Consider the following 24961-nt stretch of genomic DNA (forward strand, 5'->3'; position numbering starts at 1 on the left):
GCATGCGCGCTACCAGAACCAAACACCGGCGCATGCTCCGCCTCCTTTCCGAGGAGCTCGAGAAGAGATCCTCCGCCCTCCGCCAGGCGCAGGCGCACTCGCGCATTGCCTGCCGGGAATTGTAGTTTCGGCGAGGCGGGCCCGGCTAGTCCAGTGGCCGCGCTCCGGTGTCGCGGCCCCAGAAGGCCGAGGCGGAAGTGGAGCGGCCTCCCCGGGGAGCGAGGGCGCGGGATTAGCGGTCGTGGGGTGCCGAGGAGGGGCTCAGGGCTCAGGAAGGGCGCGTGCGCGGCGACAGTCTCCGGGGGAGGAGGCAAGGCAAGGCTAGGCGCAGGGTCTGGTGGTCTGGGCACCCAGCCTGAAAGATGCACAAGAGGAAGGGACCCCTGGGACCCCCAGGCCGAGGCGCCGCCGCCGCCCGCCAGGTGAGTCTGCGCCCCATGGCCCCAACGGGGGTCCCACCCCACCCGGCCACACGCTCAGGAGAGGGCCCCACCCCCCAGGGAAGCCTGATCTCCTCCTCCCAGGTGAGCCCAGGTCCCTGCCCCCCAGGTAAGGCTTGATCCCCCAAAGTACGGCCTTCGGTCTCGCACCCCCCACCCTCGACTCCTGGCTCTCTACCCCTTGTTCAGGGCCACCTGTTGCCACAACAGGTCCAGTCAGGGAGGGGCAGCAGTCAGACCGGCACGTCAAACCCTTGCATCAGCCTGTCCAGGTCATACTCTTTATTCCTATTGTAGGGATGAGCACACTAAGGCCCAGAGAGGTGAAGACATCTGGCCAAGGTCATAGGGATTAGCAACGTAGCCAGTGCTAGGTGTGCATCCAGAGCTAGTCCATTCTTCCACAGGACTGTGACTTGGCCCTTTCCTCCTTGCCCCAGACACCTGGAGGAGTTTGATTTCTCTCGTGGGAGCCCAGGACAATATAGGGGTCAGCTATTAAGAGTCCAACCTGAAGTTCCCTCCTTGCCCTGCATGTCAGACACTTGACTTCACAGCTCTGCACCTTAGTTTTCTCATCTGTAAAATGGAGACCTGGAAGAGTCCCTGTATCACAGGACGGTCCTGAAGATTAATTGAGATAGTTTATGGAAAGTGCTAGAACATAGCACTCAATAAATGTTATCATTATCACTATTCCTATTAGATAGAACCATATATAATCGCCAACATTTTGGTTGATCTTGACCTACAGAAAGGGCAGTTTCATAGAGTTCAACATAATATCACATTGTGATTGGTCATTAACCAGAATAGGGCAATAGGTCTACATGGCCAAGGCCCCCTTTGAACCTCTACTTTGTTGCCAGAGCTTCTAATTGCTCTTGATGCACCAGTCTCCCTGCATAACCCCTTCTTTGGAGGATGTTGGAAGGAAAAGCCCAGGTGTGCAGAGGGGCTTTGCTTATGGCAAGGCGGGCTCTGCTTTCCTGGGTGAACTTGGCTAGCAGCACAGCTTAGATGTGGGTTCAGAGAATGGAGCTAGGTCTCTCCTCCTGCCCTTTGCTCATTTGATCTGTGCCAAAGGGCTAGGCCCAACTTGGGACACCTGTTTCAGTCTGGGCCTGCTGGCACTCACCAGGAAAATGGCTTGTCCAGGGAGACCTCGTTTCCTTCCTTCCCTGGGAAATCTGGGGTCATCTTGGCCTCTGGCCAAGCAGTACAGCCCAAGGGCTGACGAGACCCTTGTTGTTGCCACAGCTTGGCCTGCTGGTCGACCTCTCTCCGGATGGCTTAATGATCCCTGAAGATGGAGTTAACGATGAGGAACTAGAGGCTGAGTTCTTGGCCTTGGTGGGGGGTCAGCCCCCAGCCCTAGAGAAGCTCAAAGGCAAGGGTAAGATGCTTAACATACTTCTGAACACTTTTGGATCTCCTATTGTGGGCTGAGCTTGGCATGGGGCACAGGGTAGACAGCAGGAAGAAAACAGAGAGGGCCCCTCCCTTCCTGGAGCTTACTCTCTCTGAGTGAGAGAGTAAGCCGTCAACTCTAGACACAGACTGAGGACATGAATCCCAGCACTTACCCATCCTGCCATCTGTGCTGGCCTTGGTCTTCCCATCTGTAAAATGGGAATAGTAACTGCATTTACTACAGGAGTCAATCTAGAACTCGTAAAACACTTCCCAGGGGCTGACTAACATAATAAACCGATGTTATCATCAGTTGCCACCTCTAACTTGCTGTTCCATGATCAGGGTGGGATGGGGGAAGCACAGAGCTCTGGAGAGACCCGTAAGTTGAGGTGGGATTCCTGCAGGAAGCATCTATGATGATAGATGATGAGCTGGTGATAAGCTGGGGAACACGTCCAGGAGGGGTTCCAGCAGGTGCAGAGGCAGTGGGTAGGTGGCATGGAGCAGAGGACTCTGCAGTGGCTGAGCAGCCCTCAGACATGAGGCTGTGGCTGACACGGTCAATCCCTGTTCCGTGTGCATTTCATATTCATGAATTTGCCTCCTCACTAAAACGTGTTTGATTCGGGGACCCTCAAAAGTGGTAAAAAGTCTGAGCCCCTTGTACAGGAGCGGGAGCAAGGCGATGCTCTGCTCTCCGGTTGCAGCCCCTCTTCCTGGTGGGTTCAGTGCCACGCTTTTCTCATTTTCCTGCTTTTTGTTGGTAATTTCAAAATGGTCCCAAGCAGAAAGGTGAAGTGCTAGTTACAGTTCCTGAGCACAGAGAGCTGCCATGTGCCTTGCAGAGAAAATGCATGTGGCAGATGAACCTGGTTGGGGTGCGAGTCCACAGTTGTGTTGGCCGTGACTCCCGTGTTCGCTAATCAGGGGCGTACCGAGCAAGGAGTGTTTGACAGAAGCACACAGAAAGCAAGGCTGGTATTGATCTCCTAATAAAACGTGGCGAGCAGAGGCTCCAGGGCGCTGGCCCTGCGTTTCTCCTTTCGGCCATGGTCTGACAGTCAGTACTCGAGTCTCCTAGGTATCTTTCTAGAGTAGAGCTACTCTGAGGAGTGGGCGTAGTGTGAATAATAAGAGACCAAGGATGCAATAGTCCCCCTTATTCATGATTTTTCTTCTGTGGTTTCAGTTACCCATTGTCAACCACAGTATGTAAATATTCAATGGAAAATTCCAGAAATAAACAAGTCATAAGTTAAATTGCATGCTGCCCTAAGTACTGTGATGATCTCATGCCATCCTGTCCAAGGTGTGAATCCTCCCTTTGTCCAGCGTATCCGCGCTGTGTGGGCTATTCTCCTGTTAATCACTTAGCAGCCATCTGGATTGTCAGCTTGACTGTCTCAGTATCACAGTGCTTGTTCTGAGTAACCCTTATTGTACTTAATAATGTCCCCAAAGCACAAGAGTAGTGATACAAAGCAGGCGTGAGGACATAAACCTCAAGGACAGAGTAACTTTGGTGCTATGTGGCAATGCTACAGGGCATACAGGAAAATACTTAGTAAGAAGGGGTTCAGTGATGTCCCTTGGTCCAGACGTCACAGGTGTCCTGTGAATGTATTCTGTGAATAAGGGGGGGCTGTTGTGTGTTGTTCTGAGACCTTCGCTTACCTTTAGTCCCCACAATCGACCTATGGAGAAGGAACAATTATCCCTGTGCAACAGTTGGGAAAACTGACCCAGAGAGGTGAAGTGACTTGCCCAAGGTCACACAGTGAGAAAGTTGCAGAGCTGGGATTTGAACTCAGGTAGCCTGGCCCCAGAATGGAGCTGGATAAAGAAGAGGCGGTCCAGGGAGGTCGGTGTGGCTGGAGGGTGGCCTCATGCAGGGAGGACTTGAGGACAGGGGGAAGCCATGAAGGACGGGGAAGGGAACCTGCTGCCCCATTGCTGGGTGCAGTGTTCTTCAGGGCCCTGGGCGTCTGGGGTGGGAGGCTGGGCCATCCTGGAGGATCCTGGTCTAGCCAAGGCCGCCCCCTGCCACCAGGTCCGCTGCCCATGGAGGCCATTGAGAGGATGGCCAGGCTGTGTATGAGAGACCCAGACGAGGAGGAGGAGGAGGGGACAGACGAGGATGACGTGGAGGCTGACGACGACCTCCTGGTGAGTGCTGAGCACCACGGGGGAGCCCTTCTCCCCTCACCCGTCCAGTGGCCACCGTGGCCCACCCCACTGTCTCCCCACAGGCAGAGCTGAACGAGGTCCTCGGAGAAGAGGAGAAGGCGTTGGAGCCCCCTCCACCTGTGGCCCAGGTACAGCTCCCCTGAACTTCAGCCCACGGTCTGAGACTTAGGGCTCAGTCATGTGACCTTGGGCAGGCGACAGAATCCCCCTGAGCCCAAGTTCTCTCCGTGGAGACCGTGATTTCTGCCCTCCTGGGGTGGGGGAGGCTGGCCCAGGGGACACGTGTCAGTGCCAGCAAGGGCCCAGGGGTGAGCCAAGGGAGTCACCAGCAGACTCTGCCCGGCCCCTCCCACAGCCGAAGCCCTCAGCACCCCCGCTGGGGCTGGAGGCCACCTTGCAGGAGAGGCTGGCCCTCTACCAGTCAGCGGTTGAAAGCGCCAGGCAGGCTGGAGACAGTGCCAGGACACGGCGCTACGACCGCGGGCTCAAGGTGAGTGGGCGGGGCAGGTGCGGGGACCAAGCTCTGACCCCCAGCCCTGGGCTCCTGGCTTCTGAACCCACACCTGTGCCTCACCTCAGACGCTGGAAAACCTGCTGGCCTCCGTCCAGAAGGGCAATACCATCGATGAAGGGGACATCCCACCACCTGTGGCTGTAGGGAAGGGCCCAGCCGCTACACCCAGTCACGTGCCTGCACCTCCCCAGCCGGCCCCCGCAAACTCACCAGCTCCGGAGCCCAGGGTCACCCTGGAGAGTCCTCCTGCCTCCGCCCCAGCCATGGCCCCAGGCTCGGCTAAGCCCCAGCTGTCCCCAGGTAGGCAGTGGACAGGGCCAGGGAACGCCCTGGGCGGGCTATGAATCAGCCACCTTCGTGGGGTGCACTGAGTGTGCTCATCCAGGGGACTGTCATTCAGCCTTAAAAAGGAAGGCCACTCTGGTGTGGGCGGTAATGCGGCCAACCGCGAGGACATGGTGCTGGTGAACAGGCCAGTCACAGAAAGCGGATACTGCAGAGTCCCATCAGTAGACATAGAAGTAGGATGGAGGCTGCTAGGGGCTGGCGGAGGGTGGGGAGGCAGCATTTGATGGGATCAGAGTTTCAGGTAGGAAGACGAAAAAGTTCTAAAGACAGACACGGTGATGGGTGCACAATACGAACGCTGTTGACACCACTTAATAATGGTGAAGTGGACGCGGTGGCGCAGCCGGAACCCCGGCTGCTCAGGAAGCTGAGGCAGTAGGATCACATGGTTGAGGCCAGCCTTGGCACCTCAGTGAGACCCTGCCTCAAAAGAAAAAGGAAAAAGGGCTGGGCACGTGGCTCGGAGTCGATCCTAACGCCACACACACACACAGGTTAAAATGGAAGGTGTGAATTTTGTGTTACATATATTTTAGCACAGTTTTTAAAAAAATTTGCATATCCCTATTTTTTGATTTGTATTTTATTTCATTCATTTATTTTGGGGGAGCTGGTACCGAGGATTGAACCCAGGGGCACTTACTCACTGAGCTGCATCCCCACCTGCTTTTTTTTTTTTTTTTCTTTTAACTTTATTTATTTTTTATGTGGTGCTGGGCATTGGACCCAGTGCCTTGCACGAGCCAGGCAAGCGCTCTGCCACTGAGCCACCACCCCAGCCCCCAGCACCATTTTTAAATGTCAGTATTTGTAAGGTGCTGGGTGTAACAACCTCATCTACTGTTTAGACTTAAGATGAAAAATGAGCTGGTGCTGTGGCCACGCCTGTCGTCCAGCGGCTCGGGAGGCTGAGGCAGGAGGATCTCAAGTTCTAAGCCAGGCTCAGCAACTTAGCGAGGCCCTGAGCAACTCAGTGAGACCCTGTCTCTAAATAAAGTACAAAATAGGGCTGGGGATGTGGTGTAGTGGTTAAGTGCCCTGGGGTTCAATACTGGCACCAAAAAAAAAAATGACAGATATCAAAAAGTGTGAGCATCCATAAAATTTTGCAGAATTCTCTTGAGGACAAAGGTACAGTGGCTGTACAGCCTGCCAGGCCTGCATTGAATCCCCACCATGCTGTCTCCAGAACGCATGGTCTTGGGGAGATAGCACCCCCTCTCGGAGCTTCAGTTTTGGCACCTCTAAAGTGGGCCCCATTACTGTCTTGGTGGTGAGAATCGAGTAGACGTGCTTTGTGGGTGGACTCAGGCCCGAGGCTTCTGCTGTCCCCTTCTCTGCTTCAGGTCCCTGCAGCCCTGGCCCCCTAGCGCAGCTGCAGAGCCGCCAGCGAGAGTACAAGCTGGCCGCCCTTCATGCCAAGCAGCAGGGAGATGCAGCTGCCGCCGCCAGACACTTCCGTGTGGCCAAGGTACGCCCGCCTGACCGCAGAGTCAGGCAGACCCTGTTTGGACCTGGTGTGGTCGCTTGCTAGCGCTGTTTGCTGCGCCTTGTGGTCTCAGCTTACCTTCTCTAAGCGGGCACCAGCACTGCAGGAGGCTCGAGCGAGACGGCGCAACCAAGGGCCGGGTCGGAGACCTCTGTCGTGGGCTGGCCCCGGCCCCACCACAGCCTCGCCCCGACGCCCTCCTTCCTTCTCCCAGAGCTTCGACGCTGTGTTGGAGGCCCTGAGCCGCGGGGAGCCCGTGGACCTGTCCCGCCTGCCCCCTCCACCTGGTGAGGCCCGTGCTACGGCCACCCTCTGGGACAGCCAGAGGCCACCGCTCAGTTCTCCCTGGTGCTGCTGCTCCTGTTGCTCAGGCCCAAGGACCCTTCAGGCCCACCAACCTGGGTGGGGGTCAGGCTTGTCAAGCAGGCCTCTCGTTGGACTGGACCTCTCTGTCCCCAGACCAGCTGTCCCCAGACCCACCGTCACCAGCACCACAGCCTCCAGCTCCTGCCACGGCACCGGCCCTGCCAGGTAGGCTGCTAGGGCCCTGGGGGGTGGGCAGGCCAGGGCCAGACCAGCTCCTGTCCCCCAGACCCTTAACCCTGCCCCACACCATGTGGCCCAGAGGTTCCCCCACCCCCGCGCACCCTCCTGGAGGCTCTGGAGCAGCGCATGGAGCGGTACCACGTGGCCGCGGCCCAGGCCAAGGCCAAGGGGGACCAGCGGAAGGCTCGCATGCACGAGCGCATCGTCAAGGTGTGTGGGGGCCGGGCGGGCAGCCCCGCAGGCCTCGCTGGGCGCCTAACACCCCTGTGCCCCACAGCAATACCAAGACGCCATCCGCGCCCACAAGGCTGGCCGAGCAGTGGACGTGGCGGAGCTGCCCGTGCCTCCAGGTAGGCCCTGCTCCCTGGCCCCCGCCTTGCGGCCCTGCCCCCTCATGGCCGCAGGCGCAGGAGGGACAGCCAGCCACCCTGGGAGCTTCTGCAGGCTTGGTTAGCATGCACCAGTCTGCCAGGGCAGTGTCCGGGCCAGGGAATTGGTGAATATGGAAGATAGGGGGGGCTGTTGCTTTTATATATACATATATATATATTTTTAGTTGTCCATGGACCTTTATTTTACTTATTTCCTTTCATGTGGTGCTGAGGCTTGAACCCGGGCCCTCGCACACACTAGGCCAGCGCTCCACTACTGAGCCCCAGCCCCAGCCCCCCGGGGTGGTTTTGGACAGCTTGTCCCTCTGCCCACTGCCCTGTCCCCCTCCTTCTCTGCCCGCTGCTTCCCAGTTGTCAGGCGCTGGCTTCCCACTCGCAGGTGGCTAGCGGCCTCCTCAGGGGCTGGGCTGGGGCTCAGTGGTGGAGCGCTGGCCTGGCACATGGGAGGCACTGGGTTCCATTCTCAGCGCCATGTTTAGATAAATAAATAAGATAAAGGTACTGTGTCCACCTACCACTGAAAAATGATTTATAAAAAAGAAGCCTCCTGCGGGTTCCCAGAGCTGCCTAAGTGTCCCTCAGGAGAGCGGTCCCCTGTCTGCATCTTAGGCCCCTTATGAAGGAGGCCCTCCTGCCCAGGGTCACCCCCGGTGGCCAGCACACCTTCACACAGATGACATCCAGGACTTGATTGCTGGAGTCCAGTTAAGATCTTGGATCTGGGAAGAGAAGCCGCTGGCCTGAGGGCGGTTGGGAATGGCCTGGTCCCACACAGACCCAGCGGCAGCTCCTTCCTTGGCCTCAGAGTGGACTTAAAGGCCTGGGTCTCCTCAGGTGGGGGACGCTGTCTCCACCCCAGTGGTGTGGACACTGTTCCACTCACAGGGCCTCCACCGGCCGGGCAGGCTTTCCTCCCATCCAGGGCCTGGAGGCCAACGAGCCTGCCCAGCAGAGCCTGGTGGGGGTCCTGGAGACCGCCATGAAGCTGGCCAGCCAGGACGAAGGCCCAGAGGATGAAGAGGACGAGGCACCGAGGAAGGTGAGAAGGCAGGGCTGACTGAGGCAGGGGAGCAGCAGAGCGGCAGAGTCCCGAGAGTCCTGGGCTTGAGCCAGAAAGAGCCAGCCTCATGTCCTGGTCCCCCACTTCCTGGCCACGGGCAGGCTGTTTTGCTCTCTAAACCTCAGTCTCCTCATCTGCCAGGTGGGCATGTCACAAACTCAGCTGGTTCTAGCTGACGTCAGGCCCTGGCCTTGGGGAGTGACTTACTACAGGCACTGGGAAACCCTGACTTCTGTCTGTCCCTCTGCAGCAAAGCAGCTCTTCAGCCCCCATGGCCCAGTCCAAGGCTCCACCCTCCAAGGCCCCCCAGTCAGGATCAGCGCCCACAGCCAAAGCAGCCCCCAAAGCCACATCCACCAGAGGTAAGCGGCTCTCCCTGCCCAGCCGTCTGGCCGTCTCACTCTGGGCGGCCCCCACAGAGGCCTCTCTGCCCGCAGCCCAGCAGCAGCTGGCCTTCCTGGAGGGCCGCAAGAAGCAGCTCCTGCAGGCTGCTCTGCGCGCCAAGCAGAAGAACGACGTGGAGGGTGCCAAGATGCACCTGCGCCAGGCCAAGGGGCTGGAGCCCATGCTGGAGGCCTCCCGCAACGGGCTGCCGGTGGACATCACCAAGGTGAACCCTCCAGGCCTGTGGGAACTGCCCAGGTGGCCCTGGCTGCTGTGGGATCTGGAGCGTATTAGTCAGAGGCCAGGCTAAGCTGCTGTAACAAATAGGCCACCCCCAGCTGGCAGCCAGAGTGGGACAGACACCGATGGTTCTCGCCTGTGACACTCAGGGCAGGCTGAGCTCTGCAAGGAGACCGCGTCCCTCCGTCTGGTTGCTCTGCCCTACCCAGGAGTCGTCCCAGAACACGTGATCCAAGTGGCTCACTGCCCTGGGAGTCCCCACGCCTGTGGGGAGGGATGAGAGAAAAAGGCAGAGCGGTTTCCTATAAAGGAAGTGATGTCACTTTTCCTTGTCTCCCAGTGGCCAGGACTGTCACATGGCCACGCCAGCCTGCAAAGGAGCCTGGGATGTGTAGTCTTGCTGAGCCACTGTGTGTCTGAGCAGTATACCAGGCCCCGGGACCCCGTGTGGGGACAGTTCGTAGATTCTGCCACCTCGGGCAGGACTGTTCTCTCCTGATGCTCTGAGCATCCGTTTTCTCCTGGGGAGGTGGGGACAGTGACGCCTGCCCTAAAATCAGCCAGGATTCCTGTAATGAAACAGCATCCACAGTAGAAAATATTTGTGGAGCATGTACTGGGTGTCCAGCCCTATGCTGCGCACAGGGACAGAGTGTTGAGCAACCAGACAAAAATCCCCACCCTCACGGAGCGGATGTCCTAGTTGAGAGACCAACTGTTGCCCAAGAGACCCAGCATGATCTGCCCTGTTGCCTCCCTTTTCTGTCTCCTCCACTGCCACCTCGCTCCTGTCCTCCAGCTGCCTGGCCTCTGCCCTCGCACATCGGGCACCCTCCAATCTCAGGGCCTTTGCACATGCCGTTCTCTTCCTGGCGTGTGCCCCACCCGCACTGCCCAGACCCCCGCTCGGCTCACCCACTGCCTCCTCTCTTGAAGTCTCTGCTCGACCACTTTAAGGAAGGCTGCGCCCACCTCCCATCTAAAATCCCTCCCTTTAACCAGACCTTCTGCTCTTCCTCCCAGTTTTATCTTTCCCGCATCCCTTACTACCCATTACCAGGCCGTGGTTTGCTCCCGTCCTTTGCTCGTTGCCCGTGAGAACGTCAGCCCCTCCAGGACAGAGATTTTGGTCTCACGCTGCTGTGTCCCTGGCCCCAGAGCAGGGCCTGCCCACAGCAGAGGCTCTGTAAAGATGGCTGGGATGATGAGGACGCCCGTCCTCAGACGGCGGGAGGCCCATTGGCAGGCCTAGAGGGAGGGGAACGGCCGCAGGCCAGGAGGCCCCCCGAGAAGAGTGACCGTCCCGCAGAGCCAGCACCGGCCTGTCCCCATGCCCCTCTCCCCAGGTGCCTCCCGCTCCTGTCAACAAGGACGACTTTGCCCTGGTCCAGCGGCCCGGTCCGGGTCTGTCTCAGGAGGCCGCGCGGCGCTACGGCGAGCTCACCAAACTGATCAGGCAGCAGCACGAGGTGAGGGCCCGGCCGGGGGGCCAGCCGCACCTGGGCCGCGCCCCAGCCTCACTGCCCTCTGCTCCTGCAGATGTGCCTGAACCACTCGAACCAGTTCACCCACCTGGGCAACATCGCCGAAGCCAGCAAGTAAGTGCCCGGCCCCGCCAGGCAGCCTGGCCGCCACCCGGGCTGAACCGGTGCTGAGCAGGCCCCTCACTGGCAGGTTCGAGAAGCTGGCAGAGGACTGCAGGCGGAGCATGGGGACACTGAAGCAGGCCTTCGCCCGCGCTCTCCCCACACCTACTGCCCGCTTCGAGCAGAGAACGTTTAATGTCATCAAGTAAGGCCCCTGGGGCCCCCAGCTGGCTCACACCGAGGCAGAGCTTGCTTCCCGGAAGCCGGTTTAGGACTTAGCTCTGGAAGAGTTTGGCTCTATGGGGAGAGCACAGAATGTGCAAAGGCCCTGGGGCAGGCACAAGGTGCCAGTGAAGGGCAGTGAGGGGGTGGTGACAGACACTTGCGGAAACACACTGGAAGCTCTAGCAAGTGCAAAGGTGGACCTTGGCCCTGGAGGTTGAGTGGGCCCACAGGACACCAGAGACATGTTTTGGTTTGAGTGGCTCCTGTTAAGTCCTCCTGCCCCCGAGCAACGGGTACCACTTCCCCACTGTCTAGATGAGGTTAGGCACAGCCCCTGGGCTTCAGGGTCCCTGCCACACCCAGGAGAGCCCACACCCATCTCCCGGGCACCTCACCTCTGCACCCTGCCCCACTCCCGTGGCTCTTAGAGTCTCCCTGGTCCCTCCTCCCTGGTGTCTACAGGGCCCTTGCACCAGCCGCTTCCTCTGCCACAGGCCCCCTTCCCCAGGTCTTGTCAGTGGTGTCACTGCACTGTCACGTCCCCTGGGTGCCCTCTCTGGACAGCCTGTGTAGAGCAGCCTCTCCTGAGCAAGCTCTGTTCTGTCCCATGTTTGGCTTCTTGAATTCTCTGGTTCTCTGTTCATGTATTCCCTGGCCAGCTGTCCATTCAGTGAGACTGATTTCCTGAACCCAGGGACGGGAGTCTATTGTTTATTTCTTTGCCCCCAGTAGCTAGGGAACTACTGGACACATAGTAGGACTCAAGAAATAGTAAGTGAAGGAAAGGTCTCATAGCACCTAAGGCATTGGTTAGCACATAATAGGTACTCAAAAATATTGTCACATGAAGACAGGCCACCGAGCAGCTAGGACACTGACTAGCACACTGTAGGTACTCAAGAAATGTTAAATGAAAGGAAGGTCTCCCAGCAGCTAGCAGTCTGGCAGGCACATAGTAGGACTCAAGTAATATTAAGGGACGGTCCTACAGCAGCTAAGGCATTAGCTGGTACAGAGTAGAACTCAAGAAAATTAAGTGAAGAGACGTTTCTACAGTAGCTAAGTCACTGCTGGGAGCATAGTAGATGCTCAAGAAATAGCGTTCAAGGACGGGAAGGTCCAGCAGCAAGGGTATATGCTGGCACTCAGTAGGACTCGAGCAGTATCAAGGGAAGCTCCCACAGCCTGGAGTGGCACCTGCTAGGTGCTCAAGAGATACTGTCCCATGAAGGGGAGGTCCCCAACAGCAAGGATGCCGGCTGGTGAATAGTAGGGAGCTCAAGCCAATGAAAGGGAAGGCCCCACATCGCTAAGGGTGTTGGCTGGCACGTAGTGGGTACCCAGTGAGGATGAGCAGACCACAGAAAGGACCCTGAGCGGAGAACCAGCCTGTCTGATCCCAGCTGGTGCACAGGGGCCACAGGCCAGGGTGGGGTCTGCCCCTGCCCACTGCGGCCAGCTGAGCGCCTGTCCCCGCCTGCCCGCCCCGAAGGGTCTTTTCCGACCTCAGCAGCAGTGACATGCTCCTGTTCATCGTGAAGGGTTCCAACCTGCCCACGCCCCCAGGTGAGGGGTCGGGGGCAGGGGCGGGGGGCAGGAGCCACCGCCTGCCCGGCTCTGACCCTCGGTTCCCGCAGGGCTGTCCCCCGGTGACCTGGACATCTTCGTGCGGTTCGACTTCCCCTATCCCAATGTGGTAGGTGGGGAGCTGCGGAGGGCAGAGCCCGGCCCCCCAGGAAGTCCCAGGCTGGACCCTGGGCGCCTGACCCTCCTCCCTCCTCTCTGGACACAGGAGGAAGCCCAGAAAGACAAGACCAGCGTGATCAAGAACACGGACTCCCCTGGTGAGCCCGCCGCCCGGCCGCCCTGCAGCGGGGGCTCTGGGACCACCCCGACCGCTCGTCTCCGTTCCCCTCGCAGAATTCAAGGAGCGGTTCAAGCTCTGTATCAACCGCAGCCACCGCGGCTTCCGCAGGGCCATCCAGACCAAGGGCATCAAGTTCGAAGTGGTGCACAAGGGGTGAGCGGGCGCAGCGCGGGCTGGCGGGCCGGTGCAGCGGCCCCGAACCCACCCCTGTCCCCACTGCACACAGGGGGCTGTTCAAGACCGACCGGGTGCTGGGGACGGCCCAGCTGAAGCTGGACGCCCTGGAGACGGCGTGCGAGGTCCGGGAGGTCCTCGAGGTGAGGCGGCTGTACCCCGTGGCAGCGTCACCCACGCAGGCCCTTCTCTAACACCCCCAAAGTCCCTCCTGACCTCCCCACTGACCAGCCCCGCACGCGTCCAAGACCCTCCACCCTGACCTGCTGGCCGTGCCGCCGCTGCCGCGCAGGGGCTCTGTTTGGACGTCACCCTGGTTCTCCCAGATCCCGGTTCTGGGCTCCAGCCCTGCCTACTTCCCGCCCCCAGTGTCCCTTCACCCCACCCAGGTCCTGGATGGTCGCCGGCCCACAGGGGGGCGGCTGGAGGTGATGGTCCGGATTCGGGAGCCGCTGACAGCTCAGCAGTTGGAGACGACGACTGAGAGGTGGCTGGTGATCGACCCCCTGCCGGCAGCTGTGCCCACAGTGAGACCCTGCCTGCGGGCACCCCGGGAGCGGGGCTGTGCTCGGGAGTCGGGACTCACCGGACTCGCTCTCCTCTGAAGCAGGTCACTGGGACCAAAGGGAGGGCGCCGCCCATTCCTGCCCCCTCGAGGGAGCCAGGGAACAGGTATGTGGCTTCGCCTCTCAGCCCCTCCTGGACGGTTTCCCATGAGGCACAATTGGACCACGTCCCTCTCCCGCTTTGGTACCTTTCCTCTCACCGTTCTGGAGGATTCAGTTTAAACTCCTCACTTGATGTTTAAGACCTTTTAGCATCTGACCTTTGCCAGCAGATCCTGGCTTCTCTTTCCCCACTCTCTCCTGCGGGAGGCCATGTCTGGTTTTCACTGGTCTCTGAGCTTCTGAATTCTGGGACCTTTGGCACCCTACCCTGCCCTTGCTTCCTGGTCGTCTGCCCCACTCCAGCTTCTCCCTTGGGTCCCAACTTGGCCGTCATCTCCAGGAACTTGTCCAGTGAGCCCAGCAGCACTGGGGTGGGCCTGGCGTGTCTCCTTCTGGGTCCTCAGTGCCCATCATGTCTTCTGAGTCAGTGGGCTAGGTGGGGAGACCCCTGCAGCACCCCTCCCTCCCCATAGGTCAGCCCGACCCCTGCACAGCCTCAGTGTGCTGGCCTTCGACCAGGAGCGATTGGAACGGAAGGTGGGTGCTGCCCCTCAGGGCTCTGGGCTGGAGCTGGGGGGCTGCAGGTCCAGGCTGGACTCTGATTGCACCCTCTTGGTCCTCAGATCCTGGCCCTGAGGCAAGCACGGCGGCCAGTGCCCCCAGAGGTGGCCCAGCAGTACCAGGACATTGTGCAGCGCAGCCAGTGGCAGAAGGCACAGCTGGAGCAGGGGGGTGCCGGCATCCGCAGGGGTAGGGCTCGGGGACAGGCATCCACGGGGGGGCTCGGGGATGGCCTGGGACCAGGGCTTGGGGACGGGCATCCACGGGGGAGGGCCTCGGGGATGGCCTGGGACCAGGGCTCGGGGACGGGCATCCACGGGGGGGGCCTCAGGGATGGCCTGGGACCAGGGCTCGGGGATGGCATCTGGAGGGATGGTGACTTGAGGATGGACCTCCGAGCTTGGGGCCCGGGGCGCCATCCGTGCCCTGGACTCGGGTGCACAGGTGGGAAAGCCACACCTGCACCTGAGCCCCCCCCACCCGCAGAGTACGCGGCCCAGCTGGAGCGCCAGCTGCAGTTCTACGCCGAGGCGGCCCGGCGGCTGGGCAACGACGGCAGCAGGGTGAGCTGGCAGCCCCGGGGCGCGGGGTAGGGACGCTGGCTCGCCCACTGACCGCCCATTCCCCCCAGGAGGCCGCCAAGGAGGCGCTGTACCGGCGGAACCTGGTGGAGAGTGAGGTGAGCGCTGGACTGCGGGCGGGCACAGGGTGCTGTGGTGGCTGCCCTGACCCAGCCTGTCCCCCAGCTGCAGCGGCTCCGCAGGTGAGGGCCTGGAGCGCGGGCAGCCAGCCCTTGGGTCTGCAGCTGGGAAGAGCTGACCGGGCCGTCGAGCTGATCGGGCCGTCGAGCTGCCGAGCAGACAATCAGCGGACAGTACACTCTGGACTCGTCCCCTAGACCCCCCAGCCCCGCTGGCCCCCGGCGGGGCCGTCGGGTAGCGCCCCTCACCCAGGCCTGGCCGCGTGGGCCTGGGGGTCCTGTTTGCACGTCCCGAGGGAGGGTGGCCGGGACCCAGCCGGGAGAGCCCCGCGAGCACTTTACCCCGTCCCTCCCAGCCTTAGCCCACACCCCTCACCCCAAAGAGGCCGGAGGCCGAGCCCTGCTGGCTCCTGGGGCTGCACTGCCGCGCGGGACCCCAGGACTGGGCATGGAATAAACAGCCGGGGCCACACCGGCTCAGCTCCGTCCTGCCTGTGCCTCACTCTGGCCCCGGGCCGCGGGTCTCCCCCACCCACTCCCCACCTGCTGCCCTGGACGGTGACTGGCTCGCCTGCCGCAGGGTGCTGCCCAGAGTCGTGCATCGTACCCTCTTGGTCCCGCGGGGGCCTGTGCGTTTGGAGATCAGGCTGGGCACGCATTGTGTTGTAGCGTGACCCACTGGTGTCTCAGGACCTCAGAATCCGGCCCTGCCAGTCCCTGGCCAAGGGACCTGGAACACTTAGCATCCCAGAGCCTCCAGGGCAGGGTGAGGAGAGCTGGCTGCACGGTCGTGGCCAGAGGGCAGCGGGCAGCGCCCCAGAAGCATGCCTGGCCCCGGGTGAGGGCTGGAACCTCAGGCTTTATTGTGGCCACCTCCATCTGGGGTGGGGCGGTCGGTACACCGAGACGCTGAGGCCAGCAAGCTCCAGCGGGTGCTTGGGTCCCTGCCGGCCGGTGCCTGAGCAGCTCCAGCCCCTGGCAGAGGCGGCCAGCGTCCCTTCAGTCCTTGGCCTGGGGCGGCCCTGGGGCCAGGCCACTCAGCTAGGTCCCGCTCGGCTCAGCCCCCGCCGTGGCCGCGGTCGTCGCGGTACCGTGGACGGCAGCTGGACCAGGACCTGCTCCAGGTTGTCCGCCGTGTCCACCACGCGCAGATGTGGGAGGCCCAGGAAGGCCTCGGCCGAGATGCTTGTCATGTGCAGCCTGTTGGCCCTGCGCAGAGAGGAGAGGTGAGGGCGGCAGCAGGGAGGGCCGCCAGCCAGCGGGCTGTCCCTGCCCACCCGCCGTGACGGGCACCTGAGGAAGAGGGTGCGAAGGCGGGGCGTGCCCAGGAAGGCCTCGGGGCCCACGGAGCTGATGCGGTTCCCCTGCAGGTGCAGCTCCTCCAGGGCCTCGGGCAGGTCGGGGGGCACGAAGGACAGCTCGTTGTAGCTCAGGTCCAGCACCTGTGGCGGGGAGGGCGGTCACCCCAGCGCCCGCGTCTGCGTCCCAGCATCTCCTCCCCGCCCCCCTCAGGGCTGCACGACCTTCACTCCACAAAGGCGAACTGAGCAGGGCAGACCCTGTTGTAGGTCCCGGGGGCACAGGGCGGGGCGCCCGCTGCTCGCCAGCCCCTCGCCTCCTAACACTGTGCCTCTGCTGACCTTCCTAACCAGGGAGGGCAGGAGCTCTGCTGCCGGCTGCCACTGCGTCCCTGGTGCCTGGAGGCCCATCCTCCTGGGGAGGGCGGGTGGCCCGGGAGGAGGCCCCCGCCGCTCTGCCTTACCAACCCAGGCTCTGTGGCATTGCAGGACCTTGGAATGGGGGAGCCCTGGGGACAGCCTGGGGACCCGGGGTGTGGCCAGCCAGCCTCCCTGACCTGCAGGGCCTGCAGCTCATGCCAGGTGCCGGGCCCGATGTCGCCGATGCGGAGTTTGTTGTGCGCCAGGCTAAGCTCGCGAAGCTGGTCCAGGCCGGCCAGGGGCTCTGGCTCCAGGGCCCGCAGCTGGTTGCGCTGGAGCCGCAGGGTGTGCAGGGCGGTGGGCAGGCCCGCGGGCAGCCGCGTCAGCTGGTTGCCAGCCAAGTCCAGGCTGCGCAGGGCATGAAGCCGGCAGAAGGCCCGGCGGTGCACATGGGCACTGACCAGGCGGTTGTAGGCCAGGTTGAGCTCCGCCAGGCTGGGGGTGGCGGCCAGGTCTCGCGCGCCCAGCTCGGCCACGTGGTTGTGGGGCATCACCAGGGCCCGCAGGCGGCGGGGCAGTGCCATGGGCACCCGGTCCAGCCCGTTGCCGTACAGGTGCAGCGTGTGCAGGCCCCGCAGTGGCCGCAGTGCCCTGGCTGGGAGCCCAGAGGCCCCCAGCTGGTTGTGCTGCAGCAGCAGGTAGCGCAGGCCCTTGGGCCCCCGCAGCCGGGCTGCCTCCACCTGCCGGATGCGGTTGCGGCCCAGGTGCAGCACGGCCAGGGTCCGGGGCAGGCCTGCAGGCACCGTGGCCAGCCGGTTGTGGGACAGGTCCAGGTACTCCAGGCTGCGAAGCTTGCTGGTGGGAGAGAGGTGGTGTCGGGTGCAGTAGGGGCTGCGGCGAGTCCCGTCGGGGCGCCTGAGGCCTGGGACAGGTGAGGGGGGACCTCAAGCTCGGGAGCTGGTCGAGAGTGCCGAGCTGTTGCAGCCCGACAGCTAGCTGTAGGGGTGACCAGGACAGGCCCGGGCCTAAGGGGCAGCTGTGTGAATGCTGAAACTTTGGTGAGGAAACGCAGGGGACGAGGACACGGCCAGGGCCTCCGCTGAACCCAGTACACAGCAGGCACTCATCCAGCAAGGCCTGGGGAGGCCGTGGGAGGTGGGCTGAGCCCTGGGGTTTGCCCGGGAGTCCTCCGCCCCTGCTGCTGGCGCGAGGCCATACCGTCCCACCTGAAGGTGGTGGCATCCAGGCCACTGTCCGTCAGCTGGTTGTGCTGGAGGTAGAGCTCGCGAAGCTTGGCCTGGCGGCTCAGGGCTCCTCGGGGCACCTTGGAGATGAGGTTGTTCTGGGTGAGGAGAGAAAGCGACTTGGGATCTGGGACTGGTACAGGGAGCCACAGAAGGCTCTTGAGGAGGGGAGCGCCCAGGAGCTGGCCCTCCTGCTGCTGGAGTTGTGGGGTCCACTGGAAGGATGGGCAGCGAGGTGGCAAGGCGGCCCCAGCAGAGGGCCAGGAGGGTGCTGGCACCTGCAAGTGGAGGCGCTCGAGTGAGGCGGGCAGGCTGGGTGGCAGGTAGCTGAGCCGGTTGCTGGAGAGGCTGAGGGTGGTGATGGCGTCTGAGCCGCGGAAGGCATCCGGGGGCAGGCCGCTGTTGCTCAGCTGGTTGTTGTGGAGGTACACGGACCTGAGGGGAGCCAGGCTCCGGCCACCAGCCCGCCTTGCGGGGCCTGGGGCCCCCACCCCAGCCCAGGGCCGCCCGCAGCGCCATGGAGGGTGAATCTGGGGAGGGGGCGCCAGTGTCCCCCTCTCCCAGAGTGCTCCCGGCGGCCCCCCGACCCGGTACCCCCAGACTCTCCAAAGCAGAGGCATGCCCGCGCCCCCGAGCAGAGCCGCAGCCCACCTGACCCCCAGGACGAGCCGCAGCCCCTCCGACGGGCGGGCAGCCCCGGCTACCTGAGTGCAGGCTTCTCCCCGAAGGTGAGCGGGAAGACCTCCGCCACTTGGTTGGCAGCCAGGTCGGCGACGCGGAGGGAGCGGGGCAGGAACTGGGGGGCCGCTGAGAGCTGCGAGGCACAGGGGCTCGTCCCGGAGCCCCAGCCCCGCCCCCCGGCCCCCAGCGCTGGGCGGCGCTCACCTGGTTGTGGGCCACGTAGAGGTGCTGCAGCCGCGTCAGGGCCTCGAAGGCTTCGTCCGGCAGGCCTGGGGCGAGGAGGCCGTGGGCCGAGGCCGAGGCGAGGCCGCCCCGCCCCGCCCCCTCCCCTTGGGAGCCGCCGCTCCGCCCGCGTTTCCCCCCGCTGGGCGCCGGGCGTTTCTGGGAAGAGCCGCAGAGCTGCCCACAGCCCCAGGGGCGGCCGCGACCCGGGTCCCACGTGCACGCGCAAGGGGTCCTGACCCTCCGAGGAGATGAGGTTGTTGTGCAGGTTGAGGGTCCGCAGGCCCCCGAGGCGGGACAGCTCGTTGTAGGGGAGCTCGCGCAGCTGGTTGTTCTGCGGGTGGACAGGGCGGGGACACCTGTGACCCAGCCTGGCTCTTGGACTCATCGCCACAAGTCAGACACCCCAGCCCCCCAAGGCGTCCACACACAACCCAGTGCCCCCCAGATGCAGACCCCCAAACCTCCCCCTCCGCCGCGGCCTCTCTGGACCTCAGTTTCCTTCTCTGGGACACAAATGCCCCATTTGGACGGACCCTCTGAAACCCCACAGCTACCAAGACTTTGACCCCAACTCCCACGGTCCGTGGTCAGCCCCACAAGTCCCCTGACTACCCCAGCATCGGACCCCTGGCATCCCAGCCGGCTCCCCAGCACCCACCAGGGACCCCAGTCCCAGCCCACTCTGCCCCTCGCGCAGACCCACATCCAGGGTGTCCCCGGCACGTGGCCCACCCCTCCACCATGGCTCCCGTCCCCACAGCTCCTCTCGTCCCTGACCCCTGGGTCCCGACCTCCCGCTCCCTGGGCCCTACCTGCAGGGAGAGGTACCGAGCGGCCCTGGTGACATTGTCCGGGAACAGCCGCAGGTCCAGGCCAGCGCAGTCCACCGTGTCAGCCCGGGGACAGGAGCAGCGCCAGGGGCAGGCCTGGGGCGGGGGCTGCGAGCTCTCCCCCAGGTGGGGAAAGGTGGGGTCCTCCATGTGGGGGGCGACCGGGGATCCCGGCAGCAGCAGCAGCAGCAGCAGCAAACTCAGCCGCTGGGAGCGGAGGGAGGGGTCAGTGTGGCCCCCGGCCAAGTACGGGGTCGCCATGGCGATAGGAGCATCCCTTCATCTGGGGAGGGACGGTGGGGGGGGGGGGGCGCGGCAGGCATGGACCACCTAGCCAGCGGGCCGAGCGGGGCCGAGGCCAGGCGGGCCCCTCGGACCCCGCTGCACCTTACCATAGCCAGCCCAGCTCTGCCTTCTCGCCCAGACTGCACAGGCTCCGGGTGCAAGCCAGGCCGTCACCTCCTGCAGCCTCTGCTGTGGCCACCGCCCTCCATCTCGCAGCGCAGCCCCCCCATCTCCCAGGGGCTCGGGGCAGCTGGCCTCCCCTCCCCCGCCCCAGGGAGGGAGGGCAGGCGGCCGATGGGGTGGTGAGGACAGCCCAGCCCCTTGGCCCCCCTGCCCAGCCGCCCAGCTCTGCTTCCTCGACCTCAGCCAGCCCGCCGCAGAGCGAGGAATGCTCGGGAAGGCTGAGATTCGCCCCGTCTGGTATTTGGGCCGACCACAGGCGCAGGGGCGGGAGGGAGAGTGGGAGGCCTTGGGGAGCCGCGGACCGTCCCCAGGAGCTGGGCCAGCAGCAGGGGGTCAGGTAGGCCTGCCTCAGCCTGCCAGCCCAGACACCAGCCTGGGGACCCTTGGTGGGGTCTGCCATCAGGACTCTCCTCCTCTGCCAGCGGCTTTGCTGGTGGTCAGACACCCCCTCCCCAAATGGCCACAGCGGCCTGAAAGGAAATGACATGTGCAGAGGCAGCAGCGGTGGCTATGGGTGTGAGCTCGGTGCCAGCCTGACGGGCTTGAACCTCAACTCCACCACCTCTCAGCCTCAGTTTCCCAAAGTGGGGTGATGGCCGTCTCGCCTCCCAGGAGGAAAATGCAGTGAGACAATGCTATGCTGGCTTCTTGTCACTGTGACAAGACACCTGAGAACTTCAGCTGGAGGGAGAAAAGGTTTCCTTGGGCTCATGGTTTCAGAGGCTCAGTCTGTGGTCAACTGACTGCACTGCTTTGGGCCTGGGCTGAGGCGGAACCTGGAAGTAGAGGGGTGGCAGGGCAGCCAGGGAGCAGAGGGGGCGGGAGCGAGAGAAGAGCTGGGGCAGGCAGGTCTCCAAGGAGACCCCTGGGACCTTCCCTGCCCCTAGGTCCTCCCATCACCTCCACTTAGCAAGGACCCCCTCAGTGGACCAACCTACTGATCAGAGATCAGCGCCCACGATCCAGTCACGCCACGAGCCCCCTCCGAGCTTGCCGCTTAGGGACCAGGTTCCCATGCCCGAGTCCGGGGGACAGTCCAGGTCTAGAGCACGACAGACGCCTAGGAAGGATAGCGCCTGCGGGACCCAGGTCTCCACCCAAGGCCAAACCCCCGCAGGGCCACCTTGGCCAACTCACTCCCACATGTAAAATGGAGGTGAGAGAAGGTCCTTTGCCTCAAAGGACTGGCACCAAACAAAAGGCAGCAGTGGGTGGAAAGTTCTGCCCTTGCGGCCACTCGGCTAGGGAGTGCTGAGTGGTGGGCTGGGCCCCACTGGGTCTGGGCATAATGGAGGTGGGGTCTCCCAGAAGCAGAGCTGGAGACGAGAAGGGACCTGGAGGGAACAGGGGTGATGCAGGGAAGGGAGGGAGCCATCCCTCAACAGTAGTGGCCAACAGGGCTGCCGACTTGCCTGGAACTTGCCAGTCTTAACCCCAGGGAAGCAGCAACAAGAACCAAGCTGTTTGAGGTTCTGAAGGGCCTCCAACAGTGAAGGGTGGAGGACCCAAACCGCACCAACTAATGCAAATGAGCATGTATTGCCTCATGAATGGGAAAGCTGGGGGCATATGTCCTTCAGGAACGGCTGGATCCAGGAGCTCAAGCAATGTCCTCCAGGTGGATTCTCTTTCTGCCTCAACTCTACCAGCAGTCCTCTCTGTGCAATGCTGTTATTCCAGCAGCAAAATGTGTATGACACCGGCTTCAGCAGAAAGCCCCAGGCTTGAATCTCATTGGCTTAGCTGTGGACACATGTCCACCCAGAACCAATCCCTGGGGCCAGAAGGATGGAATGTGCTGCCCAGCCAGGACCCTAACCCCTCCTCCTGTAAATAACCCCCTGGCCTTATCTCTCTGCAAGGAACTCTCCTCCCTCCACACTGCCCTGCCCAGCTCTGCCCTGCCCTGCCCTGCCCAGCAGGAAGTTCCACAGGCACATTGGCGGAGTGCAGTCCCCATCATCAACGCCGGGGCCTGTGCGGAACACACGTGGGCTCCGCCTGCATGTGTGGTGAGATTTGCCTGGAGAGGCAGTGTCCCGAGGTTCTGTCCTCAGGTCAGGGAGAGCTGTGGGGTTGGGCAATGAGGAACAGTTGACGGGACACTAGTACAGCTAGCTCAGCTCAGCTCATGCTTGGTTGCAGGAGGTCGGGGAGGGGGCACAGGGCTGATGTGCCCACTGTGGGAGCCAACCTCAAGAAAGAGAGGCTGAGGCCAGACTCCTGCATCAGCTTTCATCTGTGACAAACCATTCGCGATCTAGATCTAATTCATGATTTAGACTCAGCTGGACATGTGGCTTCTTGGCATAAAAGATGTTTCTCAGCCTCCTTTACAGCTAAATATTGCCATGTAACCAAGCTCTAGCTAAAGGGTAGAAGCAGTTTTTGAGGAAAAGGGGATTTCTACTTTCCGCTACTGGGATGTAGATGCAATGGCAGGAACTCCAGCAGTCACTTTGACATCTCTCTCCCTTGAGAATAGAGGCCTGGAGCAGTGGGGCAACACAGCAACCTGAGTCCTGCGTACAGGAGATCCGGCCCTCGGGCCTCATCGGTGTTCTGATCGCTTCCTATCTACCTCCTTCCTAAAGAGCATGAGATGTGGAAACTTAACTGCCAACACCATGCAGAAGAGAACGTCCCTTTATTAGTCACTGAGACTCAGGAGCCTGCCCACCAGGAGGAAGCCATGGAGCACGCCCGGGAGAGAGCAAGAAAGGCCTGTGGCTTTTGTGACACAAGGCTGAGCCAAACTCTGTGGTTGACAAGTCCAGGGCGATTCACAGGCTAGGGGCAGGGTGGGGGGGTGAGGGCCAGGCGGGAAGCCACTGTTCCAGCTGAGAGGGGTGGAGTCTTCCCTGCCGCGGGGTTGGGGTGGGGGCAGCGGACTTGACCCAAGAAGGAAAGTCCACACTTTCTCCAGCAGAGTTTCAGCACCTTCATAGAACCAGCTTTAGTCATCTCGAATGTAAGAAATGGACTTCTTTCCTGTCCAGGATGTTCCCTCCACCGTCGGTCCTCCTGATCACCCAGTTTGGCCCCTGTGGATTCAACCCACCAAGGATCAAAACTATCAGGCACTGGGGAGGCTGAGGCAGGAGGATCAAGAGTTCAAAGCCAGCCTCAGCAACTTAGCGAGGCCCTAAGCAACTCAGTGAGAACCTGTCTCTAAATAAAATTTTTAAAAAGGGCTGGGGATGTGGCTCAGTGGTTAAGTGGCCCTGAGTTCAATCCCCAGTACCAAAAATAAAAAATAAAAATAAAAAAAGGAAAGAAAGAAAGAAAGTAAAGAAACCAGGCGGGAGACTGTGCTGGGCAGGTACAGACTAGACTTCCTGGTCACAGGGAGGTGTAACGACTATTTACACAGCACCCGCGGTGTACTGAGTATCACGAATCCTCACAGTTGATTGAAACCCTGCGGGAGGATAGGCCTAGATTCTGTGCCAATTGTATTTTTTTCCAGCACCAGGGATGGAACCCAGGGCTGCACATGCTAGGCAAGGCCTATCCCACCAACCTGCGTCCTGAGGCCTGCTTATTTCACGTTGAGACAGGTCTGGCTAAGTTGCCCAAGCTGGCCTCCCACTTGCGATCCTCCTGCCTCTGCCTCCTGAGTTGCTGGGATTACAGGCGGGCACCACTGCACCTGGCTTCGGGGCTGCCTTCTGTGGGTCTCTGGTGAGGGCAACACACCACACAGAACACAGGGCGTACTAAACGGCTCAGGCCATGAGCCAGGAAGCACAGAGACTAGAGACCAGGCCCATGATGCCCTCCAGAGCATGCCCCCCAATGGCCTAGAGACCTCCCTCCAAGCCCCTCTTCCTGAAAGTTCTGCCACCTCCACATAACAGCAGCATGGAGATCCAACCGTGAACACATGGCCCTTTGGGGCACAGCACCCACACTCACAGCACGGCAGAACCTACAGCATATTGTTACGGTTTGCATCTGGAACGGCCGCAGCAGCCCAGAGTTGGCGGCTTCCTGAGTAGTGTGGATCACGAGGAGCCACGCCCAGCCTCAGGTGCAAACCCCACCCGCGCCAGTGTTTCCAGTTCCAGGTTGGTTGCGTCTGCGACGCGGAACTTGTGGACACAGCAGGATGCCTGCAGAGACAGACCCACACAGAGATCATGGGATTTGGCTCCCACGGTCATGGGGCCAAGAACCCTGGAGATCGGCGGCCTGCAAGCTGGGGATCAGGAAAGCCAGGTGAACGGCAGTCCCCAGACCCGGGAGTGGGAGCGGGAGGGGCAGAGAGAAGTGTCCCCGTGGGATCCAAGACACAAGAGGGCCGACCTCCCTGACCAGGCCAGAGGGATGGACGCCCCAGCTCCAGCAGAGAGAGGGAATTTCAACTCCCTGGACCTCAGTGGACCGATAGTGCACACACACATCGGGCCAGCTCCTCCGCCTGGGTTTCTCCTCTTCTACTTCAGACAGAGACGCTCATCTTGGATTTAGGGCACACCTGGTCAATTCAGGATAATCCCATCTCAAGATCCTCAACTCAATTACATCTGCAAACCTCCTTTTTCCAAATAAGGTCACATTCACAGGTTCTGGGGGTGAGGACATCCACCTATCTTTTCTTCTATTTTTTTAATCTCAAATTTTTGAGACAAGGTCGTGGTCAGTTGCTGAGGCTGGCCTCAAACTTGTGGTCCTCCTGCTTCAGCCTCCTGAGTAGCTTGAATTACAGCTCTGTGCCACCACATAGCTTCTACCTTTTTTGTGGTCACCATTCAAGTACTATATGGATTAATGTGAATAGAGCAAATCTTGGTGACAGAATGAGGTTGACAATATTTATGATTTCCATACATTAAAAAATATAGCACACATACACAAATGTTAAGCTGGGGGTGGCGGCTTGCACCTATAATCTCAGCTACTTCGGAGGCTGAAGCAGGAAGTTTGGAAGTTTGAGGCCAGCCTGGGCAACATGGTGAGATCCTGTCTCCAAAAACCAAAAATTCAAAGGAAACAAAACAAAACCCCAAAATACATTGGTGGACTCTCAGGAGGAACAGTCATGGGAGCCAGAAG

The 24961-nt window shown here is 61.3% G+C and overlaps 2 protein-coding genes across 3 annotated transcripts; one reads left to right on the forward strand and one right to left on the reverse strand.

The window, feature by feature from the left end:
• The first annotated feature begins 122 nt into the window (after positions 1 to 122).
• Positions 123 to 15254, forward strand: CC2D1A (coiled-coil and C2 domain containing 1A). 2 transcript variants are annotated; one of them, XM_079114938.1, is made up of 29 exons: positions 123 to 422; positions 1701 to 1836; positions 3907 to 4022; positions 4106 to 4171; positions 4399 to 4533; positions 4623 to 4857; positions 6252 to 6376; positions 6609 to 6681; positions 6854 to 6925; positions 7020 to 7150; positions 7218 to 7290; positions 8238 to 8371; positions 8643 to 8754; positions 8830 to 9002; positions 10363 to 10485; positions 10556 to 10614; positions 10691 to 10807; positions 12320 to 12393; positions 12465 to 12523; positions 12620 to 12671; positions 12748 to 12847; positions 12921 to 13011; positions 13258 to 13395; positions 13479 to 13540; positions 14010 to 14073; positions 14160 to 14286; positions 14584 to 14660; positions 14729 to 14776; positions 14844 to 15254. In XM_079114938.1, the coding sequence occupies exons 1-29, from the start codon at positions 363 to 365 to the stop codon at positions 14862 to 14864; spliced, it is 2853 nt and encodes a 950-aa protein (XP_078971064.1). In that variant the 5' UTR covers positions 123 to 362; the 3' UTR covers positions 14865 to 15254. The 2 variants fall into 2 exon arrangements, with proteins under 2 accessions (XP_078971064.1, XP_078971063.1); XM_079114937.1 differs by having other exon boundaries at positions 124 to 422; positions 13476 to 13540.
• A 152-nt stretch (positions 15255 to 15406) lies between these two features.
• Positions 15407 to 20706, reverse strand: PODNL1 (podocan like 1). The gene is made up of 10 exons (XM_079114940.1): positions 19828 to 20706; positions 19418 to 19642; positions 18843 to 18936; positions 18585 to 18649; positions 18404 to 18513; positions 17978 to 18134; positions 17682 to 17797; positions 16653 to 17310; positions 16091 to 16239; positions 15407 to 16006 (listed from the first exon to the last, which is right to left on the reverse strand). Exons 1-10 carry the CDS (start codon positions 19828 to 19830, stop codon positions 15835 to 15837), a joined length of 1749 nt encoding a protein of 582 aa, XP_078971066.1. The 5' UTR covers positions 19831 to 20706; the 3' UTR covers positions 15407 to 15834.
• Between the last annotated feature and the right edge of the window lie 4255 nt (positions 20707 to 24961).

This window comes from Sciurus vulgaris (genome assembly GCF_902686455.1).
Source record: "Sciurus vulgaris genome assembly, chromosome: 16".
In the NCBI taxonomy this organism is placed as follows: Eukaryota; Metazoa; Chordata; class Mammalia; order Rodentia; family Sciuridae; genus Sciurus; species Sciurus vulgaris.

Excerpts from the sequence above, each read along its gene's own strand:
- CC2D1A (XM_079114937.1), top strand. The coding sequence starts at position 363 with ATGCACAAGAGGAAGGGACCCCTGGGACCCCCAGGCCGAGGCGCCGCC. Across the intron at positions 4,858-6,251 it reads TAAGCCCCAGCTGTCCCCAG|GTCCCTGCAGCCCTGGCCCC; the intron begins GTAGGCAGTGGA and ends TCTCTGCTTCAG. Across the intron at positions 14,074-14,159 it reads AGGAGCGATTGGAACGGAAG|ATCCTGGCCCTGAGGCAAGC; the intron begins GTGGGTGCTGCC and ends CTTGGTCCTCAG.
- PODNL1 (XM_079114940.1), bottom strand. Across the intron at positions 17,798-17,977 it reads TCGAGCGCCTCCACTTGCAG|AACAACCTCATCTCCAAGGT; the intron begins GTGCCAGCACCC and ends CTCCTCACCCAG. Across the intron at positions 16,007-16,090 it reads CTTCGCACCCTCTTCCTCAG|GGCCAACAGGCTGCACATGA; the intron begins GTGCCCGTCACG and ends CTCTCTGCGCAG.